At 45.2% G+C, this 24,295-nt stretch overlaps 2 protein-coding genes across 6 annotated transcripts in view; one reads left to right on the plus strand and one right to left on the minus strand.

The window, feature by feature from the left end:
* Positions 1–24,295, minus strand: part of ASTN2 (astrotactin 2) — a 986,509-nt gene that overhangs the window by 278,053 nt on the left and 684,161 nt on the right. The window lies entirely within an intron of this gene.
* TRIM32 (tripartite motif containing 32) lies at positions 1,825–13,551 on the plus strand. Of its 5 annotated transcripts, none has more exons than XM_033858472.2 (2): positions 1,825–1,896; positions 9,911–13,551. In XM_033858472.2, the coding sequence occupies exon 2, from the start codon at positions 9,988–9,990 to the stop codon at positions 11,947–11,949; it is 1,962 nt and encodes a 653-aa protein (XP_033714363.1). In that variant the 5' UTR covers positions 1,825–1,896; positions 9,911–9,987; the 3' UTR covers positions 11,950–13,551. The 5 variants fall into 5 exon arrangements, with proteins under 5 accessions (XP_033714363.1, XP_033714362.1, XP_019802075.1 ...); XM_033858471.2 differs by having other exon boundaries at positions 1,857–1,896; positions 9,908–13,551; XM_019946516.3 differs by lacking the exon at positions 1,825–1,896 and adding an exon at positions 2,074–2,191.

Below are 24,295 nucleotides of genomic sequence, written 5' to 3' on the forward strand. Positions count from 1 at the left end.
TCTCTTGTCTTCTGAGGCTTAAAAACAAACCTTACTTAATAAAGTATCAATAGAAAGATAGCTGGTGTCGTAAAATGTGGGTAGTCTTTGGACGGTGGTTTGGAGCATGTCATGAGCCTAACTGGCCTGGATTTGTACTCCAGCCCTGCCACTTCCCAAAAGGTGACTGTAGGCAAGCCATTTAATCTTGCTCAGCCTCGGTTGCCTCTTTTGTAAGATAAAGCTACTGATGCCTACTTGAATCATTGCTGAAAAGATTAATTGTGACATAGGACAGTATCTATGGAGTGTCTGGTATATTGCCGGTGTTCAAAAAATGGTCCGCTCTTATTCGATTGACCCCACTGAGTCATTCCGCAGCTGGACTAACTCTAAGTTAGACAGGGGATGTGATTTGCCTAAGGTCACATTTCTGAGTCTGACTCACTCAGCAACTTCTGCGTGCTGCGCACAGCGCTAACAGATATGACAACCAGCAGGCAGTGCCCTTCAGGGAGTTCACAGCCCACTGGTGACAACTGCAGGGAAGTGGGTAATTAAAATCCAACCTGGTATATGCTTTGTGAGAAATCATCAAATTGCAAGTACTTGCTGGGCATGCAGTGAGCATACCCTTAGTTAAATGCAAACCACTATACATAATCTCAGATAATCCTATAGCAAACCTCATCTCCATTTAGAAATGAAGAGGGACTTCCCTGGCGGTCCCTTGGTTAAGACTCCGTGCTTCCACTGCAGGGGGCACAGGTTCCATCCCTGGTCGGTGAACTAAGATCTCTCATGCCCCATGGTGCAGCGCCCGCCCCCCCCCCACCCCCGCAAAGGGCTGAGAGGTTGAGGGACTTATCAACTTGAGACCCTGTTATTCAATTACCTGGGCATCAGTTGCTTATCTCGTAGGGTGATTATGAAGACTAAGTGAACTATACGCACGTGAAGTGTTTAGCTGCAGCCAGACAGTTTCGTTATTGTTTTTGTTTGTTGTTTCATCATTGTGAAGGGTCACATTATCTTCCCGGGATGTCAAATCCAAGCGCATCCTCCTTCAAACTCCTTCCTACTCTTAAACTATACTATACGGTCACCTGCAGGAGCCTGTAGTTGGCCCCAAACCACCCAGGGTCCTCCCCTGCCAACAGGCTAGACCATCGCTTACCTGTGAAGACTCTTACCCCTCCTGGCTCCCCCAAAATTAGACTTGGCTTTGGGTTCCTGGGTAGCTTCTACAGAGGATGGAGAGTGTGCTCTCATATCTACCTCCGCTGTCGGCCTCCCAGCTGAGTAGGAGTAAGAATCCTTCAGGAGAGCAATTTGTTCATCAGATAAGCTTATCTCTAGGCTGCTGCGGTGTGTCACAGGGAGAACTGAGGGGCGCGAAGAGCTACCTTCCCAAGCGCGTCCAGGTTCTGTGCTTGCCCCGGAGTGGATGTTGTATTATCTCCTTGGCCCATTTCTCAGATGGCAAAGCTGACGTGGAACGAGGCCTTTCTGAGAGGTGCCAAGTCTTGGCTGAGGAACACTCCCGGAGGCCATGGGTTAGCAAAGGGGTTGACACAGATTGGGGTCAGACACGTGAGTTCTGGTTTAGCTCCCGACTTGCTGAGTGAACTTGGGCCTCAGTTTCTTTAACCGTACAACGGGGACAGAAAGCTGAACTACGTGTTCCCAAGACACCGCGTTCTTTCCAGAGGGCTCGCCGCCACCCTGCCGCTGGGCCGCGAGCTCGGGCGCCGCTGCCTACAAGCCCCAGCATGCCTGTGGGGGGGGCGGGGCGAAGTGACGGACAGGCGGTTCTGCGAATTGGCGCCCGCCAAGGGGCGCGCGTTGGCGCGTGCGCAGAGCGCGGCGGGCGGGTGGGCTGGCAGCAGTGGACGCGTCGGAGCCGCGGGCGGTCAGGTAGGGGGCGGGGTGGACGGTGGGAGACCCGGGACCGAGGCCGGAGTCGCGGGCGGTGGCTGACGAGCGGCGCGGGGGGCTGTGCCGGCGTGCAGCGGCCGGTCCACGGCAGAATGGCAGGGTCTGGGGGACCGGATCTGAGGAGTGGGATCGGGGTGGGGGTGGGGCTGCGCGGGGGCAGGCTCGGAGCGGCGGGGGTCCGAGACGGGGCTGAGGAGCTCGGAGGAAATACGGCCGGGGAGGGGAGCGAGGGACTCTGAGAAGAGTCGCGGCGCAGCATCTCGGGAGGTATGAGGTAATGTGGGGCCCTGAGGAGAGACGGGTGCAGCATCTGGGAGACGGGAGGGGATCTGAAGGCCCTGGAGGGACCAGGGGTGCAGAGTCTCGGAAATATGAAGGAATGGGGGAGCCTTGGTGAGGTTTGGGGTGTAGAATCTCAGGAGGCTTGAGGGAGTCTGGGGGCATTAGGCTTTGGGGCGGGGGGCGAGATCTGAGGTCAGAGGGAGCAGGGTCCGGGGCTATCATCATGGCTGAGGAGGAAGCGTTTTCCCGAGTGGAATCTGGGGAAGAATGAGGGGCTGAGTTCGTGCGGGAACCAGTGGGAAGCAGTATCTGGTCGGCAGAAAGAAGAGACCTGGCTAAGGTTTGAAGCGACAGAAGACACGGGTGGGCAAGAGGAAGGAGCAGGGCTTGAGGGCGGGGCAGGATTCCTGATGGCATGCAGTGGGTGGAGGCTCTGCTTGAGGGAGGGCACACACCTGAGGTGTGGGACTGGGGTGTTAAACCGTGATGCAGGGCTGAAGGTTGCAGAGGTTTGGAAACAGAGATTAAAGGATCTGTGTCAGGGATTCAGGGCACATGAGTGAGCAACTGGTGAGGCTGGCAGGGTAGAGCCCAAAAGGCTGGAATTCTGTATTGTAGAAGAGTTGGGAATGGGATTTAGGAATGGTTGAACGGTGGGGTGGAGAGGTACTGATTGGACTGTAGAATTAAGAGACTGAATAGAGTCGTGGATGGGTGTCTAGGGCTGCTAAAGGAATTTTCCTGAAGTCTCTGCATGGGAAGCAAAGGGAGTTCTGGGGACCCAAAGACCTAGAAGTAATGTATGAAACTGTATATGAGCGTATGAAGTTGAGCAGAGTTCAGGGGTCCAGCAAGAAAGTCGTAAGTCTTTGAGCTCAGGACTCCTGAAGGAGCCTGACTGCCTGTGAGGGGCAGAACCTCCCTCAATTATTAGCCAGAGATCTCTTACCATGAGGCAGCCGTGGTACGCCCACTGACTCCACTCTGAACCCCAGACCTGCTGAAAGTGGTAGGCTTCGGGGAGGGGGGGGGAGAGAGTGGTCAGTGGAATCATAAAGCAGGAGACTCTTCAAGGTCATCTGTCCCAGCCCCCCTTTGCCGGTCCCTTCAAGCTGTGGTGACAGATAGTGTGTGAGACTTCCAGGGGATGAGTGGAACATGATCTCATGTCTTTTTTTCCTCATCAGTGATATAAGTAGATTGGATTAATCCCACATGAGGTGTTTGAACTGGGAGAGAAACAAGAAAAGGGGATCTCAGATGCATTGAGCATTTAGTCCTGGGCCAAGTTCTAAAGAAATGGTTCCTAACTGGCAGTGGTTTTGTCCCCCAGGGGACATCTGGCAATGTCTGGAGCCATTTTTGGCTGTTAGAGTTGGGGTGGGGAGGACTACTGGCCTCACGTAGGTGACACCAGGGACGCTGTGAAACACCCTACAGCACACAGAACGGTCCTCACAACAAAGAAGTGTCGGGTCCATGTCAGTAGTGCCGAAGTTGAACTCTGCGCCGAGTCAGATATATCCTGGATTCCGATCTCGGCTCTGTCTTGAATGAGTTACTTAACCTTCCTGTGCCTGGCTCTTCATCTGTAAAATGGGGTTAATAACAGGACCTACATCACAGGTTACTGTGACGACTCAGTGAAGTAAATCCGAGTGCTTCGTGTCTGGTGCATAGTAAATGCTCAACATTTAGTAATATTTCATTTTCATATCTACTTTCTTCCTCGTTTTCATAACAGCCCTGCTAAGTAGGTGCTACAATATCCAGTTTTACACATAAGGAGACTAAGGCTTAGGCAGTGACTTGTCTAAGGTTCCACAGCTAGAGATGGCAAAGGTAGCTTCATATTCAGATCTCTGTAATCCTGTATTATTCTCTCTTCCCTTGCTGCTTCTTCGCTGGGGCCTGCCTGGTCTTACTGTCTATCTCAGCTCATTCCCCTCTAAGGAAAGGATGACCCAGTGAGTATCGCTGAGTATCAAATTGAACTGTAAAGGGAATAAATCCATCTGATTAGGTAGGGAGTAGCCCTGGACTTTGTTCTCAATTTGCTCTTAGACCAGGACCAGTGGGTAGATAAGGAGAGGATCTTGAGGTTAGCAGACAGGATAAGGTGCAGGAGACTAGAGGGTAAGGTATGGAGGCCATTGGCTTGAAAAAACACTTCACTGCAGGGACCGAGGCTGAAGGCATCCATACTCTGGAAAGTAACTCCTGTTCTGAATGATCTCCTGTGGGCTTCTTTCCCTTGGAACAGAATGACAGCATTTGCTCTGTCAACTCCAGGACTAGCTATAGCATTGCTGAAACCAGCTCAGAAACATAGTAGGACTGCATCGGAAGGCCGGAGACCTAGCTGGAAAATCCACACACAGCCCTAAGGAAGATATGTAATGGAAATGGAGTCAGCCTGGGAATCAGAGGCTTAAAGTTCAAAACCTTTCCTCTGCTGCTAATTTACTAGGAGATCTTGGACAAGTACTTGCCCTTATCAGCTTCAATCTATTGAAAACACGAATAGCTACCATTTATTGAGTGCTTATTGTGTGCATTATCTCAGTTAATCCTGCCAATGATCCTGCTAATAATCTAGGTGCTATTCTACATTTTACAGATGAGAAAACTAATAGGTTAAATGATTTACCCAAGTCTCCATAGCAAGTTGCAAAGCAGGGATGTGAGCCCAGATCTGTCTGACTCATAAGTTACATTATACTAGTTTTAGTAGAAAGGCTTTTTCAATACTTAAGAGCCATACACTCATGTCTGGAGAGTGCTTGGTGGTCAAAAGTGTACAAGGCCCTTGAAGTGGTTCATTGTCCCTGCACACGGATGTGCTGCCTCTTTGACACTACCTCCATTAGGTTCTTCTAGTGGAACAATCAGATTAAAAATCCATTCCTAGGTACCTTTACCAGCCTCTCAGGCAGAGTGCCTAGAGCTAATGGTAGCCTAATCAGCTAGGAAACTATAATACATCTTTTGCTTCGCTGTGGTTTTATGGCTGGGAGTTGACACACCTGGATTTGAATCTCACTTCTACTACTTAGCAGCTTTGAAACCTTGGACAGGTTGCTTTTCTTTGAGCCTAGTTTCCTTATTTATAAAGAGGAATAAAACATACTTCACGTAGTTATTATGAGAATAAAAGGTAATGTGTGAAAGGTGCCTGACATTCAGCAAATGGCAGTTTTATGAGAGGTAGCAATTATGAGAGGATGGGGAGGCTGGAAGGGGACTGAGTATTGCTTTGCCAAATTTCCTTGAACCTAAGCAGCCCCCACTGGTCTCCCCCAAATTCCCATCCCCTCTTGTACCTTTCCCAGGATCTGCTTCCTGATCCTTTAATCAAAAGCTCATGGTTAAATGTGCATATGCTGTATGCAGAGAAACGAACTGAGAGTAGGGCGGGTCGAGATCAGTTGTAAGTCCCCCGAGAAGACTGCTGATTTTCCCCTTGTCCTATATGCTTTGAGTCTCATTGGCAGCATTGCACATGTTTGTGGAAGATTCAGGGGATCCTTTCTAGGTCCTGCAGTTTTGGAGGAAGACAGAGGACAGACAAGTGTTTTTGTTTTTTTTTTTTCCCCAGCAAACTATTATTGATTTAGAGTTTTAGCTAAAGATTTTTTTTCGCTACAAACATGCCCTTCTGGGTTGTTTTGTGTGTCCCACAGTGGTACAGCTTTGGGGTCATGCCTGCGTTTCCCAATGAGCCCCTACTTGCAGAGTTTATCTTAGCTGTTGGCAGGTACCTTAAATGCCCTGAGTAATGTAACATTAAGAATCCTCTCCCACACACAGAACTGGGTGAGTGTCAGATGAGGACCTCATTGACTTTCTTAAAATCAGCCCTGCTAGCCACTCCTGGAGAGTGAGCATTGGTGGCAGGGAGATGGTTATGCACTTGCTTCGCATTCCATTCAAATGCTGGAGGAATAAACAAAGTTTAGAAAGCTGTCATGAAAGGAAATGTGATAAGCCTTGCGAAAAACCCAGTCAAACCAGGGGACTGTATAAGAAGTAGGATGGACCTTTATGTCTTGTGAAAGGAAATGTAGGTGCTGTTTCACATGTTTTCTAGTTTTTATGTGAACTCTGTTCCTGTCTGGTTTTGCTCAAAATTATATCTCCAGTGTTTTCATGGGGCTGGACTCACAGTAGGTGCTCAGTAAAGATTTGTTGTTTAATTTCTTAAAGTCCTGCAGTTTTGCTCATAGCTTAAGACCCCCAAGGGGCTAACAGGTTTAGGGAATAGAGACATCTAGAGAACTATCCCATGGTGGGGATTCAACCACTGGATGGCAATTTGAAACCTTAGGTCATCTCTAATCCTTTGATTTTGAGAACAGATACAACAATCTCCAGGGAAGGTTCAGCATTTTAATTTTTGAAGTGTATTATCTGATATCCTGGGTGCTGTCTGCCTTTTGAAAAGTGCCTGTTCATTCCTTCTCACTGGCCGGGTGGTCGCCACCGCCACCACTGCTGCTACTCCTGCTATTACTAAAATCTATATTTTATTGCATCATTCCTTTTATGCCCCTCTTGGTATTTTCTGAACAAGAGAAGTTGTGAATTCATTTGCCAGTTTCTCACATGGATATCTAGTGTCCTCAATCAAATTCCTTCAAAGCTGACAGGTTATTAATCTTTATGTGCCTTTATATGCCATAAAAGGAAAGATTCTTCATCCTTTCAAATGCAGTTTGTAAACTAAATGCTTTGTTAATACTAGTACTAGTTGTTGTAATGTTAATACTGTTCCTGATTGTTACTGAAGTTATGATAAGTAGCAGTTTTTCACTGCATACCTACCAGTTTCCAGACTAAGCACTTTATGTGGATTATTATCACACTAACCGTTTTCTAAAGTAAGAAATTATCATCACAGTAACTATAAAGTTAGTTATCTTCTATAAAGTAAGAAAACAGGTTTAGTGAGATTAAATAACTTGCTTCCTGTCCCACAACTTGTAAATGACCTGCTGATTTGATCCCAGTTCTGTGTGACTTCAAGGTTCACAGGTTTTTGTTTTTGTTCTGCTACCCTTGTTATTTATGTCATCGACTGGGGAAAGCCTAGTGGTGCCAGAAGCAGCTAGATCAGGCTAGGGTATGACTATAGAATTTTCCTGAGTCTTAGGGCAGCTGGAGCAAACACAGCTTAGGGGGTAGATTCTCATGTGAAGCTGAACCAGAGCTGGGCTAGTATCAGTATGGGGTGTGCAGTACTAATCATGAGATCAAAGAAATTGGTGGGGGGGGCAGTAAGCTGAGGTGGGGGGGTCAAGAGTTGACAGTACAAAGTGCACAACAGGAAATATGTTCAAAGTATCAGGAAGGCAGCCAAAAATTGTAAATAACATGTTGGGGGTTCATTCTGATTGGTTTTAGATTTTATAAATGGCAGAAAATGGGCAGCTAACTTAAAGACTTGGGATGATAAGACAATTCCTTTCACACATATGTCTTTTCAAGGGAAACTGAGTTCAAATTGACCTTCCACCTGAATGCTTCTCGGTGCTAACAATAATGACCAGCTGTATCCTTCTGGAAGAGAGGGGCTGTATCTGCCGGTCACATAGCCTCAGACCTAGAAAAGGCCTGAACCATGTCTCCCATTTCTACAACCTGGGAGCACCACTTTCAGCGGGAGCCTAGACTGATACGCAGCTATCTCCACACCTGATGCTTTAGTGATGGGACCTCATGTTTCCTGGCAAAGCAGGGCAGCTTTAGGAAACGGATCCTTGACATTCTCTTTTGCCTCAGAGAGCCTAGTGAAGCCGCATACAGCTGAGATATTTCGGGGAATGGACGCGGGCATAGTAAATTCATTTTTTAAAGTGGATGGCTTAAACAGGGAGGCAGGAAGCTTTTAAATTGAAGGAGGTGGTATGACATTCCAGAAAACTGGAGAAAGAATTTGCTGGTATTTTTACAAGTTGGCACACTTGTTTAATTAGCTGATCTGCTGTGCCAGTTCTGAGAAGAACAGATGTCCCTGGGCACTGTAAAGTAACATGCTCTGGATCCAGATACCAAATGTTGCCCTCAGTCTGTTGTCCCAGATGATGGAAGAGAGAACTGAAGCTATTGGTTTGGAATTGAGGAGGTTTGTCTGGGTCCTGAGCTGAGGTTTCTATCAGTGTTTCTATACGACTGCAGCCAGACCCATGACATTTAAGCATTCAGCGTTCACAGCTTAGTCACATGGATAGTCCCATGAGACCTTTTAGGGTCATGGTATGGGGTAATGTGTTATTTTGTTGAGGCATGGATTTGAATCGTAAGAGGTTGCCAGGCTGGTGTGTGGGAGTGGGTCACTCAGCTAATAAAGCAATCTAACCCACTCTAGAGCAGCTAAACCTCATGATTATTTCTTAATTGTGGAGATAATTCTATGCCGTTAGGCAGCATTTCTCAGAGTATGGTAAGTGTTGTATGACGGGAAAAAAAAAAGCTTGAAGTAATGTTGGGTTAAATAAAGTTAAAGATATCTGTACTGCATGGTTCTACCATGTTTGCACCATGTGACCTTGGGCCAGTTTTTCTGAGCCTTAGCTTCCTCATCTGTAAAATAGGGTAATGAAAATAGTACTTACATCATAGGGTCATTATGAGTATTAAATGAGATTAAGTATGTGGAGCATCTAGCATGGTATCTAGCACATAGCAAGCACTAGATGTATACTCTTTCCTTTCCAGTAGAAGGAAAGCGGGATTTCAGGGAGGTTGGATTGACTTTAGACAGATTGTGCATGTCTGCTCCTGAATATCTGTCAGACTGTGATACAAAGCTAAATATGGGGAAATTTGTAACACGTATCTCCGCGCTGACTCCCCTTCTTCTCTATGGGTGGAGAAAGAATTAATGACATTTGCAAAGCTTTTCCCAGCTTGCTGCATTGCCCTGAAAACCAAGCTAACGGGTCTTCCTCCTCCTCCTTCTCGATGGTTGACCATCTGCAGATCACAAGACTGCACAGGTGCAGCTGTAGGATTTGCATTTAAGAAGGGCTGAATTTATCCTTGTGCCTCACCTTGCTAGATCTATTCATTCTTATTTTGGGTATAAACTGACATTGACATAAGGCTGCAGAGAGAGCACTGAGATCTCTGTGGTTCTACTTCATGAGCATATGTGGATCGAGGAGGGTGGGAGAATTCATGGCATGTACTGCTTGTAGGAGGGGGTATTTCAGGCCAAAACTAAGTCCCTGATAAGGGACTACCATTTCTCAAATCATCCAGGCTTGAGTCTTTGGCTGTCTTAGCTCTACCACTTCCCCACCCCAATCCACTCAGCTAACAAATCTTAGTGATCGTACTTATGGAATATTGCTTAAATGCATCTTCTTTCCATTTCCACCACCTGCTCCCTACTTCAGCCTCCCTGTAACTTTCGCCAGGCAGTTTTGCAGTATCTTCCAAACTAGTTTCTCTGCCTTTTCCCCCACTGCATTCAAGCTTTGGTCATATTAGTTCCCGGCTCCAAAACATGCATTGTTTCTCTGTGTTCATCAGAATGAAGTTCTGAGGTCTCATTTTGGCTCTGAAGACTTCTTATAATCATTCCCCAGTTTACCTTTCCAGACCAGTCAGTGACTGAACTGAGTGATGGTAGCCATTCTCTAAATGTTTCTTGAGTGATTTAACTCGTAGAGGCAGTGGAATAATGGCTTCCTTTTCTCTTTAGCAGGATTCAACCCTCTGGAGCATGAACACCAAGCTGTTCGTTCCTGGGCTGTGCTAGCAGGCCCCTTCAAGGCAATAGCAATGGCTGCGGCAGCAGCTTCTCACCTGAACCTGGATGCCCTGCGGGAAGTGCTGGAATGCCCCATCTGCATGGAGTCCTTCACAGAGGAGCAGCTGCGGCCCAAGCTCCTGCACTGTGGCCATACCATCTGCCGCCAGTGCCTGGAGAAGCTACTGGCCAGTAGCATCAATGGTGTCCGCTGTCCCTTTTGCAGCAAGATTACCCGCATAACCAGCCTGACCCAGCTGACGGACAACCTGACGGTGCTGAAGATCATTGACACGGCTGGGCTCAGTGAGGCCGTGGGGCTGCTCATGTGCCGGTCGTGCGGGCGGCGGCTGCCCCGGCAGTTCTGCCGAAGCTGCAGCGTGGTGTTGTGTGAGCCCTGCCGGGAGGCGGACCACCAGCCTCCTGGCCACTGTACACTCCCTGTCAAAGAAGCAGCTGAGGAGCGGCGTCGGGACTTTGGAGAGAAGTTGGCCCGTCTGCGGGAGCTTATGGGGGAGCTGCAGCGCCGGAAGGTAGCCTTGGAAGGAGTCTCCAAGGACCTTCAGGCGAGGTATAAAGCAGTCCTCCAGGAGTACGGGCACGAAGAGCGCAGGGTCCAGGAGGAGCTGGCTCGCTCCCGGAAGTTCTTCACGGGCTCGTTGGCCGAGGTTGAGAAGTCTAACAGCCAGGTGGTAGAGGAGCAGAGTTACCTGCTCAACGTCGCCGAGGTGCAGGCCGTGTCTCGCTGTGACTACTTCTTGGCCAAGATCAAGCAGGCAGACGTAGCACTACTGGAAGAGACAGCTGACGAGGAGGAGCCGGCGCTCACTGCCAGCCTGCCCCGGGAGCTCACCCTGCAGGATGTAGAGCTCCTCAAGGTCGGCCACGTCGGCCCCCTCCAAATCGGGCAGGCGGCTAGGAAGCCCCGGACAGTCAACATGGAAGACTCCTGGGCCATGGAGGCTGCAGCCTCTGCTGCCTCTTCCTCCGTTACATTTAGAGAGATGGACATGAGCCCTGAGGAAGTGGCTGCTAGCCCTAGGGCCTCGCCTGCTAAGCAGCGGGGCTCTGACACAGCCGCCAGCATCCAGCAGTGCCTCTTTCTCAAGAAGATGGGGGCCAAAGGCAGCACTCCAGGCATGTTCAACCTCCCAGTCAGTCTCTATGTGACCAGTCAAGGCGAAGTGCTGGTTGCTGACCGTGGCAACTACCGTATACAAGTCTTTACCCGCAAAGGCTTTTTGAAGGAGATCCGCCGCAGCCCCAGTGGCATTGATAGCTTTGTTCTGAGCTTCCTTGGGGCTGACTTGCCCAATCTCACTCCTCTCTCAGTTGCCATGAACTGCCATGGGCTGATTGGTGTGACTGACAGCTATGACAACTCCCTCAAGGTATACACCTTGGATGGCCACTGCGTGGCCTGTCACAGGAGCCAGCTGAGCAAACCCTGGGGCATCACAGCCCTTCCATCTGGCCAATTTGTGGTAACTGATGTGGAAGGTGGAAAGCTCTGGTGCTTCACTGTTGACCGAGGAGCAGGGGTGGTCAAATACAGCTGCCTCTGCAGTGCTGTGCGGCCCAAGTTTGTCACCTGTGACGCTGAAGGCACTGTCTACTTCACCCAGGGCTTGGGCCTCAATCTGGAGAATCGGCAGAATGAGCACCACCTGGAGGGTGGCTTCTCCATTGGCTCTGTGGGCCCCGACGGGCAGCTGGGTCGCCAGATTAGCCACTTCTTCTCGGAGAACGAGGATTTCCGCTGCATTGCTGGCATGTGTGTGGATGCCCGTGGTGATCTCATCGTGGCTGACAGTAGTCGCAAAGAAATTCTCCACTTTCCTAAGGGTGGGGGCTATAGCGTCCTTATTCGAGAGGGGCTCACCTGTCCAGTGGGCATCGCCCTCACACCTAAGGGGCAGCTGCTGGTCTTGGACTGTTGGGATCATTGCATCAAGGTTTACAGCTACCATCTGAGAAGATATTCTACCCCTTAGGGGCTGGGAAATAGCAGTTTCTTCTGCTCCCCAAGCAGCTTCCCTTCCCTGTTCTTGGTTGTTGGTGGTACTATAGTGTAGACTTGGCCTGTGTCCTGATTTCAGCTGGCTAGCCTAGAAGTTTAGAAGCTCTGTCTTCTAGTGTTTTTCATTTGCATTATCTCCTCGCCTAGGTTTAGAGCTTTAACAGATGCATTACCCCAAACAGGACACATGATATGAGATTAGCTGATGTTTCATTAGAACTTAGGCACTTCTAAGGCTTCAGCAGAGAGCCTCTTTCCCCTGTATTTGAAATTTTCCCGTGTATTGAACCCTTGTTGATTTTCCTCTCTTTTGGCTTTGATAACTCTGGTCCATTATTTCCTTCCTATTATAACATGCTCCATCTGTGACACTTCCTCTTCAACTCTGCTGCATTTAGTGTGCACGCATGTAGTGGGATCTCCTCTACCTTTCAGTGACACTTCAGACATCACATTCCTGTGGCATGATGTCTCAGGTCTGACCACCTTTACCAGTGTGAAAGACCATTCATTTAGTGCCACCGTGGGAGCTATATAGTCCCTTTGGGAAGCAGTAACTCTTGGCTCTGGGGGTTTTGTGCCATCTTGGATTGGTCTGTAATTGCAGGTGTGACAGAGAATGGATTGACCCTCGTTGGTGTCGAAGGCTTTAGCCTGGAAATCGCTTGCCTCTTAAAGGAGCATGTGGATTGGAATTATGCCAAAGCATAGGAAGTTGCAAATAAACAAAAATAAATGCTAATATAGTCAGCAAACATTCTTGAATAGTCTCTAGAGCACATCATTTTTCCTATTACCTCTTTCCACTGACCTGTGTTAGGAGCTGTCTGTGGAATTGTACAACACGGGCCAGGGCCAACAAAGTGGGGAGGTGGACACATCTCATTTTCATTGCTAAAGCAAAACTGTTTGGTCCTTATTCTGTGTTTTCCTCAAGTCAGTGCATAATACTTGGTTTGGGGATTTATTTCCATCTCTCTATCAAGCATTAACTAATTGATAATTGTCTTTTCATCTCTGGTATTCATGTCTTTTAATTAAATATGGAATTTGGGAGGTGAGGGGAGGGATAAGTTGTACCTTGCTGCTTTGCTTCCATGTCTGACACTGCATTCTTTGAGAGTAGTACGAATCTACCTAGGTCAAAATTCAGCAAAAAGCACTATTATGTAAAGATAATCCAAAACTTACTTCCACATACACGTGTACAGAATCAGCCCCCAAGGTCTATAGTCACCAACACCCTGTTCTAAACTCAGCCTCCACCATCTGCTTTATCCTTATAATTACAGTTCAACAAAGGAAGAAACTTGTGCTTTTAGGAAGCCCAGAAGTGGGTGAGGGACTTTGTGACAAGGTTCCTCAGGCTCTGGTGTTTACCAAGCAACATATCTTGTGCTCTGGGTGCAGGGCTGATGGCAAGCCAAAAAACTGTTACCTTGCTTTCACAGACACAAAATCTGCTAAGCCGAGCTACTCAAATTGTTTTTTTTGGTGGTGGTGTTGCTTTTTTGGCCTCTCTTGTGATAGCTGCCAAAGGATAGGAAAGGAGCTAATTAAAATGATGTTGAACTGGTCTGTCTCGTGCTTTTCATCTGGAGAAAGCCCCATGTTCTGATTATGAAATTGCATCCGATTTCTAAAGATTGCATAATTGAGAGGAAATTGATCCAATTAAAAGTGCATCACAAATGACTCCACTAGTTGTTAGAGCCACTTCATCTGTGGTAGCACCTGGAAGCGGGAGATCTATCTTTGCTGTCAGTGGGGGACTTGCTGAGGCAATAATGGTGGCCGAGGCCTTTGGCACAAGGTTTGCAGCAGAGATATGGATATAATGTTGTGGGCTGGCTTGACATAAACAATGCCAGGAAATCTCCAGCTGCCCATGTCTTTGCAAGGAAGTGCTGTCACTGTTGGCATTCAGCATTTAGGTCTAACCCATCTCTGAACCACACTCATGCCTTGGCCTTCAAATGCAGCAGGTATCTGCTGGCTCAGAATGGAAATAAATGTGGTCTGAATGTTTTTGTTCCTTTGATGTGAATATTTTAGGCTGTGCTGAGTACAATCAATTTTTCAGTTATCTACCAAGTTGACTAAATTGCAGAGTATAGCCTCAAGAAACTGATTTGCTCAATTATAGCAGTTATTATAGTTTGTTTTTTTGTTGTTGTTTTCTCTTTTTAAGCAGTAATACCTTTATTCAGATAAAGTCTTAAATGCAAGTCAATTATGTAATAAATCAAAGTGCAGCTGCACTGGTTGAAGCAGGCTCGTGGGCCTGGAGAACAGGCTTATCCCCTCACCTAACCTGTGTACAATTGCAAAACTCGTGAATCTACGGAACACTTTTTGAAAACCACTGAACTACAACATCGCTTATCTTCCAGTTCCATCTTATTAGCCATATGTCTGTGGGCAAGTCACTTACCCCTTCCTCTTCTGGAAAATGATGAAAGTGATCCCTGTCTCCATGACGGGTGTAAGATGTGAGATAATAGATGTTAAAATACCCGCTACAGTTCTTGTCATAATCAGTGAGAGCTATTATCTTCTATTGAGTTGTTCCAAAGAGTGGGGTTAGGTTGTCCAACCACTCTGAATAATACCTTCCATCTTTCCTATTGTTACAGGTTCCTATTTGCCAATCAAAACCTTTCTCAGGCATTTCCTCCCACTAGCCATAAGTCTTCAAATAAATCTGGTCACCTGTTCCTTTTTACTATCACTCTACCTATTTCATGTTTCTATTATTATATAATTTACTGTGTTGCAATTATTTGCCCATATATTTGAGCTTTATTGAGGGTTAGCTTTAATCTCTAGCTAAGAGCACATAGCATGGTGCCTAATATACAGTATGTCCTCAGTTATTTAATTGGCTGTTATTTATATGACTTGGTGATGGTAGGCCCTCCAGTAACACCCTCACATTGGCTAAAAGATAAAGGCAGACAAATGACTTATAGGTTCACTAACTCCCTGCTTTCCTTTATCATTTCTGAGTAATTATATAGAATTTAAGGTTTTGGAGCAATGATTCATTCAATACTGAGTACCTACTGTGAGCCCAGTACTATGCCAGGTGTTCAGAAAATTTTAAAAAATGATAAGTAATATTAATGTGTCTACTTTCTCGTAAGTTATTTCACAGTCTTTCTAAAGTATTTGGATTGTATTCCATTGCCCTGGGCTTTCTCAAAAGCCAGGAATAGGCACTATGTGGATGACTGTGAGGGTCCATCCCAATGTGCACTCCAGCCTGAGATAAGTCCACAGACGGCCACTCCATTATTCCAATCAGCAGGATAAACTTGGCTTGAGTCTGTGTTCCTGTGGGTAAGACAAGTAATGCTTAAAGTAGTTGTACTTTTAGTCTAATGCTAATTAATGGCTTCTTAAAAGTGAAGTGCTACCAGCTCTATAGGAGGGAAATGGAAGGCAAAGTCTAGTATGAAACTCACGGCTCTACCTTATACCTGATTAGCTGCTGATTTGCACTCAGGACGTGCAGCTCCTCAAGGGATCACAAAACAAATTACAGGTAAGAAATAGCAGATGCCTGGATGAATTTTACAAGCAGGCAGTGGTAAGGTAGGAGGGTGTTTAGCAAAATACTTACACTCCAGAACTTTGGCTGTATCTTGTCGATATCACTAATATTCATGGTACTCTGACTAAGTCTGAAGTTAGGCAGCTCTGGGACTGGCAACGCATACTAGTGGGAAAGCCACTGGGCTTCGTCTGGATCTGAATCACAGCTCTAACTCTACTAGCTATGTGGCCTCAGATGATCACCTTACCTCTGCGTCGGTTTCCCTGTCTATAAAATAAGAAAGTTGGGTTAGATCATCACTAAAATCCTTTCTAGCTCTATGATTTTAATGATTTTACCAAATAGAATTGTGGTTGAGTTTTCCCCCAATGTTTTTGCATAATTTTGCTGTAATTTTATCGTGTTTACATTAGAGTAGTAGAAAGAACCTGTACTTCATAATCAGCCCCACCTTGGTCCAACTGCTTACTCTACCCCAACTATTGTGACCTTGGGCCACTTGCAAACTACTGCCACTCTGTTGAGCTACTGTTTCCTCATCTTGTAAAAGGAAATGACAGTTTATGTTTTAAAGGGCTGTTGTGAGAATTAAAATATACTAATGGGATAGTGTATATAAAAGGACCTAATTCAGAAAATGTGACGTGCCCAGAAAATGTGATTTCCACTGTAGGGGGCAAAGACCTCCTTTCCCTCTTGGTGAACTGATGCAAATTTTTCATGTTAACACTCGGGGAGGTTTCAGACCTGCATTGGTGATTCAACCACACTGCTCAGCTTCTTAATTAAAAAGCCTATCGGAAGAAGAGTGGGATTGCCGGAGGGGCAGAGGCAAAACTTTCACAGCAATGTATCCCACTAGAAAAGCAGCACATAAAACCTAAAGGCTAATTATTTGATTAAAGTAATTAGGATGGCATCTTGACTTTTGGCAGAAACATGCATGTTTAGCTATTCCTATAGATGGCCAGCATAAAGGGATTTTTCCCTCCAGGTCAACATTCATTAACCCAAATAATTACAAAATTTAAAATAAGCCATAAATCTCATTGTCAGGTGGAGGTAATATAACATATTGTAGTTAAAACTGGGCTTTGTAAGCATGGGGTGGCGGGGTGGGGGGATGGGTTGGTGGCGAGTTCAGTCTTGGTTCCTCCACTTAGTAGTTCTATGACCACTGAGTCATTTAGCCTCTCAGCCTCAGTCTCCTCAAATAATAAAAAGATACTGTTTACTGCATTGTTCTGAAGAAACGATGGATGTAAAACACTTAGCAGACTTTCAGACATTTCATAAACTTTCAGTAGTCCTCAGTATCAATACAGTAAATTAAATGTATGATAAGATTACCCATATTTTTTGTGATAGAAGGATTATATGAAACTGGTGAGGAAAACATTTATTTCCCTCAAAGGAAAATTATTTAGTAACTCACTGAAATCCTGAGTGTAAACACAAGGAGTTTGTGTGACTGCAAGTCAAATGCATATCTTCCCTATAAAAATAAAACCAGGATTTTCTTTTGGTGATTTACTCAGTTTACCTAGCTATAACTAAAATGCCACTGTATATTTTCACAGAATATTAAGATTTAGATTTCATTCTTTCATTTATTCATTCACTTACTCATCAGACATATATGACATCTACTGTTTTTTATTAGTAGCCGTAATTATATGAGTAATGAATGCAAAGATGACTCGATCATGAACCCTGCAGTCAGGTAGCTTGTAGTCTGGCTGGAGAGATAAGGAATGTAAAAGATAATACAAATATACAAAAGAATAAGATAAACGGTGCAAGATGGAAATAGAGTGCCAAGTGTTTAAGAAAAGACTGCTTCTAGTTGAGAGGATCTGGTTCCTGAAGGGCCTTGCAAGTAGAGGGAGTGTCATGAACACAGGTACAACATACCAGGGAAGAGTGAGAAGCTGGTACCAGCAGGAAGTTCAAACCACAAGAGTGAGTGGGCATTAAAGCAATTCAAAGGTCAAAAGTGGTCCACTTCTCCACGACCCTTCAAATAACAATGCAAGCGGTTCTCTTTTTCCTGTCCTAAGCCTTATCATATACTCCTATCAGTAATCATGGCTCAAGGAGGCTTCATTCTTATGGAACTGGTAGGGTATGAATGAGAATCTCCTTGGAGACCTGAGGGAGACCAAGGTGGAGGAAGATGGTGTAGTTTGAAAGTACACCTCCCCGCCCCCGCCCCCCCACCAATATTCTAACATACCTCCTTACTGGGAATGCCTGATGACACTGTCTCAGAAAAAAAAATAATAAAATAAAATTCTGAAATAATATCCAGTTGCTCCCCCTCAAAAGCCTAAGCCAATGAGTTCTGCAATCGCAGCGACACAACTCTGTACTAGAGTCTTACTGCCTTTTTGATGTTCGACGTTGACAGCTTTCAAAACCCACCATTCTCTCTTTATCTTCTGCCCTATATCTGGACATGCTGCTAAGAAAGTTCAAGTACTTCCACCTTTAGTGCCAGTGGGAAGTCCCAACCACACAAGTCCTAGCCCCTGCATGGGAATCCTCACCCCAGCCCCAGCTTCAAGCCACCATAAAAACCAATGTGGCCTCCTTTTCCTGCTCTCAAGCTCTTTCTGGACCTGCTTCGTAGCCCACATTGCTCTCGCCAGAAACCCTCATCATGTGAGTTAGAAATCTTTTCATACCCACTTGGTGGACACACAGCATCATCAGTCTCAACGTCTGAACCAAGTTTTGGGTGGGTCCCCCTCTTCTCTGTGGGATAACCACACAACTGGCACAATAAGCAGTGTTAGGCAACGACCACCATCCCAGGGGCTCTCTATTCTCTTGCTTTGGTTTGCTAACTGGCTAGCTTTTTTGAGGCACTGCCCGCTGGCAACCTTGTGCTTTAAGATGTGCAGCCTGTGCTGCATTTGCTGAGCCCTACCGTGCCTCTCTTATAAGTTTAACTGAACTGAGTTGGAAGATACGATAACTGGCGTTAAGGGGCAAGAGCAAAGTGGCCCTGGGTCATGTGTCTTGGTCCAGATCTATCTGTGTCTCAGATGGAATCATGTGTCTAGATTCCAGCACAAGCTGTGACTTCAGGGGAATGACTCTTGTCCTATGACTACTGGTTGGTTGTCTCAACCAGGCATTGCCCCCATTCTATAAAGTGCTCAGGGAAATACTGCTACCTTATGCAATCTCTGGGTCTATTGGTGGTGTTTCATGTGCAGGAAGAGCAGTCACCGTGTGGACCGTTGTGGTCTACACTCTAAAAGCAGATGGCTCATTAGGACTCTACAAAATGTCTTTGCTGCTGCTTTGTCACTGTTGGCCAAAACAAAAGATCCTGACCTTCAGGGTTATAGAGAAGAGCATCCATGGTTCCCTTGTCGCATAGCTGAGGGGTTAATTCAAATTCAGTTTAAGCCCAGGATCCTTAAACCCTATGAACGTTATTGCCATGAGGGAGACCCTAATCCTGATGACACAGACGTGCAACTCTGGAGGAAGAAACTTATGAGTAGGGTAGCGAGGACTCCCCCCGGCCCCTCACCACAAAACTATATACAGTAACCACCAAAAGAAAAACAAACAAACAGTGAATACAGGAGGAGGAAACAAACAAAAAACTCAAATAGAGGTCACAATTTGACCCAATTAGAATTCCAAAATTTACTGAAATAATTTATACAAAAAACAAAAAAGTTCGAAGATTGCTAATTGGTTTCTGTTCCTCGACAACCTAAACTCTGAACTAGCTTTTAACATCTGCTGAAATGCACTAATTACCAAATTCCCATGGCTTTAATCAATACTGGGGCTCAAATTAGATTTACATGTGGGAATTCCCCTAAATTTAAACAAGGTATGCCCTATAATCTTAAGGGAGTTAGTAAGGACATTTCAGGACATGTAAGGAAGACAAATAGGTATACCTCACCTTAATCATCAGAACTAATGCCTTGCCTAAATTCCCCATAGCCATAACACTCATTACCTTGAAATATTCCATACTGAGTATGGCTGCTCTGACCCAATGAGTAATAAATTAAAATTGAATTAAGTTTTGGTACTTACAATTGGCTTACCAAAATGGGACCACATGGACCCTGCCCTCCCCCATTAGTTAAAATAGTTAATATGGCCCATTTTAAACAGAACCTTTGAGGTTTAAAATCCATATACAAGACCTATTTAGAAAAAGAGTGATTATCCCCACTGCTTCATTATTTAACAGCCTAGCCTACCCTGTTCTTAAACCTGAATGAAACCTCACAATGGATTACTGCCACCTTAATGCTGAGGCCCCGCCCATTAATGCTTCCATACCAATTATTGAAATAATAAATTCCATCCAATCAATAACTGGTTAATACTTTGCACTCATAGACTTGGCTACTATGTCATGTTCAGTGCCTATTTCAACAGCCTCTCACACATAGTTTGCCTTCAACTTCAAAGGGACACAATCCCCCTTTACCTGGCTACCCATGAGGTACCTCAACAGCCATGCCTTCACACACAATCTTTACAGACAAGATCTTAATGCAACCAGCTTTTTCCAGGAGCACGGTAACACCATCACACTGATCACACCCTCTTCCAAAGATGTTAATTTGACACGCTCTTTGAGGACATACAAACATTCACACAATAACTCACAAAAAGGGACGGGCCATTGCCCTATGTTAAAAAAAAAATTTGTATGTTAAAAAAATTCTGACTCCATATTTGATGCTTGCTCTCTGCCAGCTTTCAAGCCCTGCTACTCCCCCTTCCCCACCGGCCCCCTCACCTGGGCAAGCCTAAGTGCTCCCACCTCTGGTGCCAGAGGGAAGTTCAAACCATGCAAGCCTCACTCCACCCCACTTGCCATTATATAAAAGCCAAGCCAGTCTCTTTTCCTTGCTCTCTCAAGCCATTTTTGGACCTGCTTGAGAGCCATCTTTGCTCTCCCCAGAAAGCTCCATCACATGGGTGACAAATCTTTTAAAATCCTCTTGTGTGTGTGTAGCATCATCCGTTTCATCATCTGAACCAAATAATGGCTGGGAGTCCATCCCCCTACTTCAGAGTGACAACAAATGTTTAGAGTTGAATATTAAAAACGTCATAATATGATAAACAAAAAAAACTGTATAATTTTAATTTCTGAGCACCCACATGAATAAAACCATGTGCTTTTGTGAAATGACATTTAATATTTACCCTTAAAAATAATAACTCTCTAAATCTCTCAGCCCCAGGAATCTGAAACTTGTTTGACAAATTTAATGACTCTGTAAAAATGTTAAAAATAAAGTTACATTAAAAATATTACACTCAAAGAGTAGAGAGGGAGCAGGCATGTGTGTTACCTCACCTGATCCATGACTCTGGGGCTGGATCTAGGAGAATAAAACTTTCATTGATTAATACCCTGGAAGAAATGTACAATGCACATACAAATGGCACATATACCCTGGATCCTCCAAAAAGGTTAATTAATTGTTAGCTAAATGAAAGGTGGAAATGATAAAGGAAATCAATCTAAAAGTATGTATCCTTCTCTTCTGCTCTGGTGACCATTGCCACATATGCCTGTTTTTCTCCTCAATGAAATGGGGATATTAACTCCAGCCTACTTAATATGTACCAGGACTATTCTTAATGTCCCGTAGACTTTTTAAAATTTTTATTGGAGAATAGTCGCTTTATAATGTTGTGTTAGTTTCTACTGTACAGCAAAGTGAATCAGCTCTACATATACATACATCCCCTCTTTTTTGGATTTCCTTCCCATTTAGGTCACCACAGAGCACTGAGTAGAGTTCCCTGTGCTATACAGTAGGTTCTCAGCAATCCCACTACTGGGCATATACCCAGGGAAAACCATAATTCAGAAAGATGCATGCACCCCAATGTTCATTGCAGCACTACTGACAATAGCCAGGACACGGAAACAACTTAAGTGTCCATCAACAGAGGAATGGATAAAGTAGATGTTGTACATATATACAATGGAATATTACTCAGCCATAGAAAGGAATGAAGTTGGGTCATTTGTAGAGATGTGGATGGACCTAGACACTGTCAAATAGGGTGAAATATGTCCCATACATCTTACACAAGTAAAAGGTGGCCTAAAATGGGCAGCCTGGACAGCCTCTCTCTGAATGAGATAAAGCCTCTCTAAATAAAACATCAGAAACAATACTGGGTGTGGTAGGGGGAAAAGCAGCTCCCTAAGGAAACAAGTTACAAAAGGGGAACTTTATTTTTATCCTGGGAGATGTTTTCTTCCTATGAATTCAATGACCTATGAAACTAGGTCTCAAACCTGCATTTTTCAGCTCTTCCTTTTGACTGGTATATATGCAGTTGCCCACTTTATACTGCCAGTTGGCGTGCCAACTGTGGGCTGGTGTGTTCAATGAAGATATCCCTTAGAAAACTTACACTCAGCGTATTTAAGACAACTCAGCTCTCCAATACCTGCTGTTCTGCTACTGTTCCATTTAAGGAACACAACCATCGACTTGGGCATGTAGGCCCGAAACTTTGGCACCATTTCTCATCACTTCCCTCACCTCTCACCTCCCACCTCCCACTATACAATCATAAAGTTCTCACCCTACTAGCAGCTTAATATGTTTCACATCCCTTTATTCTTTTCTTCATTCTCATAACTATGAAAATTTAAGCTCCTACTAACCTTAAATTTAAGCTCTTGAAACACTGTTACAACTTCCTAACTGATCTTAAATCTAATCTAGCATCCTACCTACTACACTTCCTCCCATCCCAAATCAAGCCCAATCCCACACCAGCCAGAGTCAGATTTAAAACATAACCGCTAATAATGTTACATACAACATTTAAATGACTTTAAAATGCTCCTGGTAAAAGGAAAAATTCCTTAACATGGTCTACATATCCAGTGGGATTTTATTCCCACCTATTTATCTTTCTAGATTTATCTCACCACTGCTTCCATCCCTCTCTAGGCCGTTTTAGTCCTTGCTTTTATGCTACCTAAAACACTTTCCCTCTCCCTACCCACCAGTGTCTCCTAAATCTCACCTCTTCCGGGTCTTCTGAGGTGTCCACTACACGGTTTGAGTCAGGTGTCCACGCCACCTTTTGCATTTCTGCCTTGTAGCACTGACTCATTGCATTATGATTTCCTTGTTGCCTACCCCTCTCTAAGGCTAGACTGAGCTCTGTGAAGGTAGAGCGACTTTTAATTTGCCGCTGCATCGGCAGCATCTAGTGCGGTACCTGAAACAAAGCAGGCACCACAACAGTTGCTGGATAAAACCAGGGCAGGGGGTCAGCTTAGCTCCTATGTTGATACACATGAACACCCTGGGTCATATTTAGCACCAGCTGATTATGCCACCTGCTCCTCCCACCAGCTGCCTCGCTGAATCACTGTTAGTTGCAATAGAAAAACGGGATGTGGTTGAAAACTGGGAGGAGTGGTTCCCTCAGATTTCACTTTCTTTAGAGAATCTTCTCAGCTATAAAATAATTAAAAGTTGTGTTCCTTTCTGGAAATTCAACCCAAACTTTGTCTTGGTGCAAAGTCACCAGTGCTTCCAAAGAAGGCTCAGAAAGACACCTTCGATTGTGCGGTATGTAAATGATATCTCAATAAAGCTGTCAACAAACAAAAAAGATGTACCTTTGAACACATGGTCCCTTGAATGGCCTCTCAACACACTTTCTTTGATGAGGAAGAGAGAAGAAGGAACTAGTTTGAGTCCTAATCCTGTCACTAATGTATAATTCCTTTGAGCAAGTTGCTTATTCTCCCTGGGACTCCATTTCATTATCTATATTAATAGAGTTATTAAATTAAGGATTTTCTCAGTTGTAAATGTCAGTGATTCTGGTGCCCCAGACCTTAGGGACTTCTTGAGCCAAGAGCTCCAAAAGGAGTCTTCCATCTCCCTGGACACCTGTGGAATGGGAGGAGACAGAAGTGCAGATCCCAAGGACCCTAAGGAGGCACCCCTGGGGCACAGAGCTGGTGTGTCAGATGAAGACAGCCAAGGCCAGCTCCAACCCAATGGATCACTGGTCAAGTCCGCCTCTAAGGCCTGCCTCAAAGCCTTCACCCTGACCCAGAGCCAAGTTGTTGCTAGGAAACAAGAATCTGGAGCCAGCGGGCCGACATCATGCAGGCTGGAATCATGTTGGTCTATCTGCCTCTTTTCTCACTCTTCGTGACCAAGTACTTCTAATTGCTTCGGAGGAAGAGAAAGGCCTCTCAGGGAGAACACACTTGTTGGAGTGCCCATTGTGGTTAATTAATAGTAAAAAGTAAATGGTGAGAGGACTGGAGAAAGGATGGAAGAAAGAGACGGCAAGAGAGGGTACCTTTCACCACCTATGTACCTCTGGATTATGTATCTTACCCACGCTGAGTCTCAGTTTCCCAGGCATAAAGATACTGGCTTTAGAGGACTGTTTGGAGGATTAAATGAGATCATGTATGTGAGGTGGCAGCGAATCTCCTGCCACTCAGTGGTTCTCAGTGCCACTGGCTTTCGTTATTACAGGGGGGCAGTAGGGTATGTGGAGTTTGGAGTCAGACAGTCCTGGGATAGAATCCTGCCTCTGTCTATTACCAAGCCACATGACCTGGAGCACATGAGTTTTCTCATTTAGAAGATAAGGATAATAACCTGGACCTCACAGGGGTTTTACAAACACAGTGTGAGATCGTGTGATTAATTGTTTCATAGTAGAAACAGAAAACAAGTCAGTCATTGCTGCCCAC

This window comes from Tursiops truncatus, chromosome 6 (assembly GCF_011762595.2).
Source record: "Tursiops truncatus isolate mTurTru1 chromosome 6, mTurTru1.mat.Y, whole genome shotgun sequence".
NCBI lineage: Eukaryota > Metazoa > Chordata > Mammalia > Artiodactyla > Delphinidae > Tursiops > Tursiops truncatus.